We start from the raw sequence: 9627 nt of genomic DNA, 5'->3' as shown, positions 1-9627 counted from the left end.
TTTTTTTTTTTTACTCTATATGCTCTTGAAGTCTTTTGAGAACAAATTATATACTTACATGGCAGGAGAATAAATGATTGTTACTTAATCAACTCCATAGGATCAGGGACTTTTACCTCTTTGCTGCTGAACCCCTGGCTTTAAGAGCAGTGACTGGCATGCAAATATATTATGAAAGAATGAGTAGCCTCTGACATAATCTGCATTAATACTAATAATTAACATTTATTGAATGCTTACTAAGTGCCTGGCGTTCTACAAAGCACTTTACCTACATAACCTTTACTGCCAATTGTAACCCTGTGCAAGAGGACATTGTTCTCTTTATCGCAGAGAGAAGGCCAAGATGTGGAGAGGTTCAGCATCTTGCCTTAGGTGGCATGGCTGGAGAGCCAGGGTGTTACAAACCCTCCTGTATCAAATGAGGAGGGGACAGATGTTGGAGAGAGATAGAATTGGGTGGCGTAAAGCTAAAGGAGAAAACCATGTGCTCAGCCATCTGTGATAACCTGCAGTACCTCTCTGCTGGGGAACCCAACACCCTCCTCCTGATTGTCCACACCCTGGGGTGGCAGAAAATAGTGTAAAAGACAGTGGAGGCTGCTTACTTTGGGGCCTAGTGAAAATATACACCTGGCAGGCTTTTGGCATCTAGTTTCTAGAGACCCCAAGCTCCAAAACCTTCAAACTGTCCTCTGACTCCCAGGTTCCCACTGCCACCTCATCCTGGCAACCCTCTTCATCTGCCTTTCATTCTGCCACCAAAATTCTCCTGCTCTCTTTGATCTCAGCTAAGTGTCAAGAAGAAAACAATCTGTTTAGCTGATTAAAGTAATCCCCACTAAGGTGCCATCACTTAGCCTTCCCTAGAGCTGACTCATTAAAATGAGCCTCTAATTGGTGGCATGTGTAATGGAAATAATGTTTTTGTACTGGATTCCTCCACACCAACAAATAATAGTAAACGATCAATAAAGAAGCGGAAGGGCCAAGAATGTGCTAAGTAACTCACATTGTCTCCTAGCAACCATGTGGCAAACAGTCTCAAGTACCAAGGAGGTACACACATCCATGTGTAGATAAGAAATGGAAACAGAGGGGCTGAGTAATTTGCCTACAGACACATAGCTAGTAAGAAGAGCTGGAAATTTAAATGCTTAATGTTAATCATTACTCTCGTTTGCCTCCCAAAGCTCTGCACTTTGACACTTGGCACGGGAGAGGTGTATAATTTAACAGCATCCTGCTATCAGAGGAGGGAGAGGAGTTGGCATTTGTCCACCCACCCAGTAGCCACTATTTACTGAGTGCTTATTATATGCCTGGTTCTTTGCTTCGGTGGCTGTAACAAAATGAATTAAACCTGTGTTTGTCCCCAGGACCTCAGGATATAGTGTGTGCATGTGAGGGGGTGCATTGTGTGAATGGGTGTGGGTGAATTGAGGGCCCAGTAGATAGAATCTAAGAAAATAACTATGAAACAATGAGCTAAGGGCTGACAATGACATAAGTACAAAGTATTGGGATAATAGGGAAGGTAAAGTGATTTTTTAAAATGAAAGCAGAAAAACAGCCAAAAATCTCAGAATGACTTTAGGCTCTTTAGAGACATGATTCTACCTATCTCCTAAATTTTAATGAATAACTCACTTTAGAATTATACAGCAGCCAGGTGGTACTACTCCCACTTGCTAATGAATACAACTAACTCCCTTTGGCAATACAGAAAGGTGGGAGTGAGCCAGAAAGTGTCCTCAGGTACTGAAGTTGGCTATTGATTTCCAACAGACACAGCCTAAGGCAGCATTTCTCAAATTTAGTGATTATAAGCAGCATTTCCCAAATCACCAGAGGCTCTTGTTAAACAAAGTGATTCTCAGGTCCCAATTAGAATTAGAAGTTTCATCAATGCTTCTTCCTGTGTGGGAGGTTTGGGAATGGGTGGGCTGCGGGGTGGTGTGTGGGGGGTGCATATGACCTTTTCTTCAGAATTGGTCATCCTGGGCCTCCCTGGTGGTGTAAGGGGTTAAAGCGCAGCACTATGAAGCTGTCCGCAGCCACTGCAGCGCAAGTTCAATCCCCCGCGAGGGAGGTGACCCACATGGCATCGCAAACCTCTCTTGCCTAGCCCTGTGCTCCCCTTAGCAGTGTATTTTTGTCAATCTGCCTAGTGTGCTCCCCACTGTGTCTCTAGTGAATCCTCCCCCTCCCACACCTTTGGCCTGTACCCTAGTTCTTGTACACATAAATAAATAAATATTTTTTAAAAGAAATGATCATCCCGTAAACAGGGCATCTTAAACATTCCTTGTTCCATGGAATTTTTGGCCTTCTTCTTAGAAGAATATTTTTAAGTATACACAATAAAAGATGACGGATCACAAAGGATGCCAATTATATTGAAATATAGTCACTACAGTATTTTAAATATATGTGTTTCTTTAATAATGTATTAAATAACAAAACCTAGTGGCAAGTTTAGAATTCCTGTAATTTCAAGGTAGGGATGAGTCAGTGTAAATGGTATTTCAAGATATCTGCAACAACTATAATGTGATTTGAAAAAATAAATGGCTGTCATTTCTACTGGTGACATTAAGGATGTCTGCTGTGGGTTGATGCCTACATTTATAAGAAGGTGCTAATTTCAGCTTCATAAAAGCAAAGATTTTATTTACATCCAAGTTGATGTACTGCCCCGATTAGAAACCCCTGCTCTGAGCATTGTATTTTTAGTTTTTGGGGAGATATCCAAGGGGCAAAGATGGAATTACTACTTGAATTAACCTCATTTTTTATTTCTGCTTGTCACTTTTGGAAACATTTTTCTTCACAAGGGAATTTCTGTGGGACAAGAGAGGATTATAAAGATTTTTTTCACTTTTCAGAATCCCAATTTCCTCATCAGTGATGTGGGAGTTGTACAGATTAGTGGCTGCTAAGTGTCAGTTTCTAGCTGGCTATACAAATCCCAAGGTGTGGGAGTGGGATTGGTGCTGTGAGGCTTGATTACAGTTACTATAGACTTCTAGAAGCACTCCTGAAAATTTATATTTGGTAGATCTGAGATAGACCAGTAGTCTATAATTCTTTTTTAAGATAACATTGGTTTAGTTAGAATCATTCTACATGATTTAGAGGTACAGGATCACCCCCTTCAGATATATCCTACCACACCACACTCATGTCATTATATTCCTTCATAACACCTTCTATTTTTAAGAAACATCTCACAAGAAGAGACTTTTTAATAAATGGCATTGGGAAAACAGGAGAGTCACATGCACAAGAATGAAAACAGACTACTATCTAACACCATAAACAAAAGTGAATTCAAAATGGATTAATGACTTGTATATAAGACCTAACACTATAAAAACATAGGCAATATATTCTGTGATATTTGCCTGAGAGATGTCTTTGAAGTGGAGAGACACTTAGAGATGTCTCAGAAAGGCTCAAAGTTTAGGTGTTTAAGAATCATGCAGGGGTCCATTCTCAGAGAACGCCTTTCATTAAGATGTGGTCAGGAATTTTTTGTAGTTGGATCACATGTTAGATGCGACAGCAGAAACAATTTCCAAGTCCCTCCAGCTTGAAAATCTATGGCTGTTATGAAAATTCAGACTTTAGTGAAGAGATTGTGAGACTCTCATATATTTTTCCCCCCACTGGGGATGTCTTAAATTGTTTTCATCTGGGAGTCTTTAGACGATGGTATTCTCCTTTAGAAAACAACTTCTTTTATTTTTAATAATATCATTACAAAACAGTGCTCTTTCCTGTCAGCACTATCTGACCTTGATTACGCTGTGGTGGGTCTTCCTGCTGGAACCCACTGTGTTCTCTTTTGCTGTTGACATGACTTATACCTTGTTTAGCTCCCATCGCACTGGGACCCACACACTCTGAGTTTCTATTCCATATGGTCTCCTGGTTGCTCTGCTGCCTTTCAGCCCTGATATAAGTGCGTCAAACATCACAAAAGATGCTTAACCTAGTGGAACAAAATGGGATGTTTGTGCTTAGTGAGGGAGCTCCAACCAGACTGCAGCTTTTAAAGCAGGAAATTAAAACTTGAGAGGGAATCTGAGATAGAACTACTTGGTAGGGCACAGAAAAGAACTTTCTAGAAAATACTGCAAAACTAACTTCAAGTGACAACTAGACCAGGATCTCTGATAGTATAACTATGTATGCAGTCACCTGCCTGCTTTTTATTCCGAACTTATCTACTAGGCCCAAGGAGAGACAAGGAAAACAGGTTGCTGATTGGCCCTGCTAGGCCACCTATGAATGCTGCCCCAGTCCTGTGAGCTGAGTGGCTAGCCCAGTACCAGTGGAAACCTGTGGGGTGCATACTTGCTTACTGTCCTCCTTTTTCTTCCCAACAGTCCTCGGATTCCTCTGAGAGTCCATGAGGTTCCCAAGTGGTTGACAGGAGGACACTCTGCCTGTGCTAAAGTAACTTTTTCATCAAGTGAGTAGTTCAGAGAAAATCTTGTGTTACTCGCCAGTTCAATCAAAGTACATCTTTACACCTCACCAGAAATTCTGGGACACAGATTTTCTCTCTTAGTCTGTGCACAGGTGAAGCCTATAGCTTGCCCTTTGCTTGCAGATAAAGCCAGTAGACAGGAGAAAACAGCTGAGAGAATGTGGAGAAGTGGAGCTGGAGCTTATTTCTACTGTGCCTGCAGTGCAACACCCCCCACAGGCCTTTTCAAGTCCCTGGTATGAAGAGCCAATGCCTTCTGTTTATCTTTTCCTTTTACTTACAACTAAAAGCATCTTAATAGAGATTTATTATACTTCACAGTTTTTAACATATCAAAGCAATTCTCTCAGTTGCTGACAGGTGAGCCTAACAGCAACCTTCCAATGTAAGGAAAGTGTAGTTGATTCTTTGTCATGATCTGACCCTGTGTTGGAATGACATTCACCCCAGTAAATTCCAGCAGAAACATGCTGTTACTTGACATTTTATTGCCTACCTCACCTGCTCATGTTCTCTTTTAATAAACCTACATTTTCTTTTCCACACTCCTTTGTAGTTAAAGGTAGCTCTATGATCCAGTGGTGATCAATTAGATGCAAGTGAAATCCCTTAGAGATGAATCAAGTCTCTACCCACTCCCATTATCTGCTGTCCCCAACAATTCTATTCTTGAATACAGCCATGATCCCAGGGCCATGGCAGCCATTTTATGAGCATCGGGAGGAAGTAAACCAGCTTGTCACAGACGGTAAAGAGGAGGAAGGAAGAGTCTGGTGCTTGAATACACTACAGGGCAGCTGAGCCAACGCTAACAATCACCTCCCTTCATTATTTTGGTTATAGGAGCAAAATACTTTCCATTTACTTAAGTAACAGTCAATTTTCCCAAATTATTCCAAAATATTCAAAATATTCGTAACTCACACATACTGGAATCTCACAACATGAGTCATTTTGCCCTCAAAGGAAAATATCTAATCAATACGAGCCAACATTCCTTTCAAAGAAGAGAGACATACTCAAGCACAGCACAGGAAGCTGAGAATTTGGCAGCTTATTTGGCTTCCACATAGTGCTCTTCTCACATCTGTTCTATCCTGGAGGCCCTGAAACACAGACCAGGCTGTGGTCAACACTGCCTCCTCTCCACCTTCAGGTATAATCATGTAATTAGTAGGTTAGCTACTCCAACTGCACCCTCAGTAGGGCAAGTGAGTGAGAGTATGACCACTCTTCCCTGTTCTATATGTTCATAATTTCTTTAGAGTTAAGGCACTCTTTTCTCTCATTTAGATATCTCATTTACTTAGGAGGTCCACAAAAAGCATCAGATATTTAATAGTAAGATAAAAGTAGACCGGTGTAGGTAGGGAGGTTTGATACTTTGGATTAGACCCTCCTAATATTATAGCTGGTTATTTATCACAACACATCTTTGTGGACTTTGGAAAAAGTGATGCAGAGCTATCAAGTTGCCTTGATTAGAAACTTGAAGCAATGGGAGTTGACCAAAACAAAAGCCACAATTCCATTTTCCAATGGAGAGATGTCTTTTCTTCCCCCAATTTTTAAAATATGTTTTTAGACTTATTTGACCATTGGTTATTGTACGCCTATACCCAATAACCTATTGGATAGAGGACATGGTGGCTTTTATGAGGTAGAATGAAGAGCTCTAATAATGTTCCCATGGGAGAAAACCATAGAGCCAACATCCAGAGTCCACAAACATCTTATGCAAGATTTTCTGTCAGTTCTCTGCAGGCTCAGCTGTGGAAGGGGGCACATCATTTATATTGACAAGTGTGCTTAGGATGGGGTCTCTAGTATTTATAGAGGTTTTCCAGTGTGGTCCAGAAATAATCACCAATGGACAGCCAAAGAGTGCCTTGAAAGACTTTATTACAGATATCAAAAGCTTAGCTTCTTTTCAGAAGGAAGCAGAAATGCTTATTAGAATGAAGGTTATTTTCCTGCATTTCTTTCTGACAGTCAACATTCTGGAAAGCCTCAGTAAGAATCTTAGTAACATATAGGGTTGGACAGAAATACTTGGGGTAGGTGTGAGCAGTGAGGTGGTATTATCATTGACTGAGCCACAGTAGTTTGAGGCGCTTAACAGTGACCTTACTCTAAAAACAGAAATATCATGTGCTTCTAACTCTTTTTCATTTTCAGTATGATTGGATGTAAAATTATTTTTTGTAACAATAGCTATGGCTGCAGAAAGCATATACAGAAATTGCCCATCTGATGCATACATTGCAGAACAGATTCATTTAAGGCTTCATATATCAAATATTTATTTAACACATATTATGTGCCAGGTGGTGTGTATGGATTTCAGGAAGAAAAAGAATAAAGACATAGTCTGACTTTAAGGAGGCGTCAGCCTGATTGGGTTGATAAGGAGTCAAGAGAATTGCAAGATCCTTTGTCATCAGGATTCTCCTAATTGGGAAGAATAAACACATCCATACTCTGTCGCACTTAGCTTTTAAATCCTTCCCATTCTAATTTTCTTTATTTTCCTTTTCTATTTTTCTTGACTCCTTAATGTCTTCCTGTTGAAATCATAAATCTATTTTAGTATTCAGGCGTTCTTAAATATGGATACCAGGCTAGGCAGTCAATGTTCCAGGTTTTGCTCTCCTGTGATATGTCACGCTTAATTAACTGTCACCTTCACTATTAATATTAACTGAGATATTAATTTGAGGAATTTTAATTTCTCTTAATCATAGCATCATTTTGATCTCTCATTGGATACCGCTTTAGAATGATACACTGTGTAGAGGAGAAATATTAATAGCATATTAAGGTATTTAAAAAAACTCTTGAGTAATTGCATGTTTTCCTGATAAGAATATCTGTTTCTTGAACAGGTGTAGGCACCCTGATTTCTCTGTTAGCAAATGCATGTTTTGTCTTGATCACCTCTGACTCTGTTTTGCACTTCCAAATGAAAATACTTTCAAATTGAAGAACTGTTTCTCTCCAGAAGAATTCTCCAGGGTCTGATGTATTATCTAACTGGCGAGGGTTCTGTACTATTAATGGAGGCATCAAAAATATAAATTTGAAGGTTTTCTGTTTCTACAGTAGCAGCGTGTGGAGAACTGGTATGCAGGAGGAAGATGCAGCATCCAGGACAGTTGAAACATTGAAAGAAGTATGATCTAGTTGCAGACTATTCTTACTCTCTTTTCCTCTCATTCATTAACATTTTTGTTTTACTTAATTCCTCCCCCCACATCTCATCCCCCCTGCATACCCTAACCCCCATATACAATAAAACCGATGAAGACGCCCACTGCACTGCCTCTCTCAACACCCCAAATCTTTGAGAACTCTCCCAACACCCCAAATCTTTGAGAACTTAGTTTTACAGACAGTTAACCTGACACATTTTTAGGAAGAGTCCCATCACTCAGGTTCAGTCACCTGGATGCTAGAGATCTGAGGACAGACTCATTCCCAGCTCTCTGGTTCTGAGGTGAGCAACTAAGATTCTCTGTTCTCTCATGAAAGGAGAATATCAGGAGTCTGCTTTTTCCCCTACCCCCAGATCATGCAGGGAAGATAAAAACAAACATGGGTGCGTGGGTGGTCCACGCCTGGGGACCACTCACCTCTAGGTATACCACCCAGGGCATCACCAGGGTGGCCACCAGTAGATCCGCGACTGCCAGGCTCACCACCAGGTAGTTGGTAGTGGTCTGCAGGGCCCGCTCCCGCAGCACAGCCACACACACCAGGCCGTTGCCGAAGACGATGGCTAGGATTAGCACACAGTAGGAGAGCGCGTAGTAGGCCTGTGGGCGGGTCCGGCTGAGGCTGGTGGAGTTTTCTGCCTCGCAGGTGGAGTTGATGTGGCCACTCAGTTGACTCAGAGGCGCCATGGCCCAAGAGGAGGGTGTGGCCATAGAGGGTTTCCTGGGAGGAGAAGGAAAACAGTGTCAATAATCAGACTCTTTGGAGCTTGACTGCTTGGTTCATTTTTTATTTATTGCTTCAGCAAATACCGAATGCTTCCTACAACTTTCCTAAGTATTGGAAATATAACAATCGACAAAAGGGATGCAAATATCTACATTTGGGCCCTTCTTGGTGGGGCAGCAGGTTAAAGCACCACACTATGAAGCTCTTGGAAGCCACTGCAGCACGAATTTAATCCCCAGACAGGTAGATGACCCACATGGCATGGCAGAGCTCTCCTGACCTGCCGCTGCTCCCCTCAGCAGTGTATTTCAGTAGATCTGCCTCTTCTGTTCCCCACCCTGTCTCTGGTGAATCCTCTCACCCACCCCATTTCTGTACCCCAGTTCTGTAAGCATAAATAAATAAAATTTTTTTTAAAGAAAATATCTGCATTCATGGAGCTCCATATTAGAGGAGGAGATAATAGTAAACAGGATAAATGAGAGTTTTACTACATTTGATAATGATATGCATTTTGGGAGAAAATAAACGAAAACAGAGGGAAAAAGAGAGGGGAATATCATATGTGTGAATAAGGTATCTGAATGCAACTTTTAACTTGGGTAGTCAAGTAGTCTTCATGGAGAAGGTAAAACTGAGGGCACAAGGAGGGTGATCTTGCAGATATCTATCTGGGGAGAGGTAGTCCCAGCAGAAGGAACAGCAGATGCAAAGGAGGGTGAGCAGCAGCAGGTCAGGACAGCGGGAGAGCAGTGTGGCCAGAGCTGGGTAAGCAGGGACAGAGTGAGGCTGGGACTTCGAACTTAGAATGGGAAAGCCTTCAGAGCCCCAGCGACACAGTCTGTTGAAAGCCCAGAAGAGACTCTGGGTGCTTAGAACTAGGTTTGTGTGTACTTTTGGGGAACAGAAGACACTGAATTCTAAGGAAAACTATGGAAATGCGTGTGTTAGCAAGGCTGGCAGTTCATTAAGACACATAGCTTGTAGCCATAGTATGACCCAGAGACCTGGACAAGAGTGACTCTTGTGACTTGATATGTGCTTTTTAAAAAAGTTGTCAAGATTTGGCCCTCCCTGGTGGCGCAGCAGGTTAAAGCACAGCACAAAGAAGCTTAAGCCACTTCCACATGAGTTCGGTCCCGCCTGCCCCGGAGGTGACTACATGGCGTGGCAGACCTCTCCTGACC

General features: G+C 41.7%; 1 protein-coding gene across 2 annotated transcripts in view; it reads right to left on the bottom strand.

Moving 5' to 3' along the window:
- The window catches only part of DRD3 (dopamine receptor D3), a 34517-nt gene extending 26117 nt beyond the window's left edge, over positions 1-8400 (bottom strand). For both annotated transcript variants that reach the window (XM_004675204.1, XM_012731741.1), the window contains exon 1: positions 8131-8400. In XM_004675204.1, coding sequence (XP_004675261.1) covers positions 8131-8400 — 270 coding nt within the window. The remainder of the gene's footprint in view (positions 1-8130) is intronic.
- Positions 8401-9627: the final 1227 nt, after the last annotated feature.

The sequence above is a fragment of the Condylura cristata genome, unplaced genomic scaffold (assembly GCF_000260355.1).
Source record: "Condylura cristata isolate star-nosed mole 26May11 unplaced genomic scaffold, ConCri1.0 scaffold00003, whole genome shotgun sequence".
Taxonomy (NCBI): Eukaryota; Metazoa; Chordata; class Mammalia; order Eulipotyphla; family Talpidae; genus Condylura; species Condylura cristata.
Note: the sequence above shows the minus strand (reverse complement) of the source record. Positions and strands in the feature narration are given on the sequence as shown.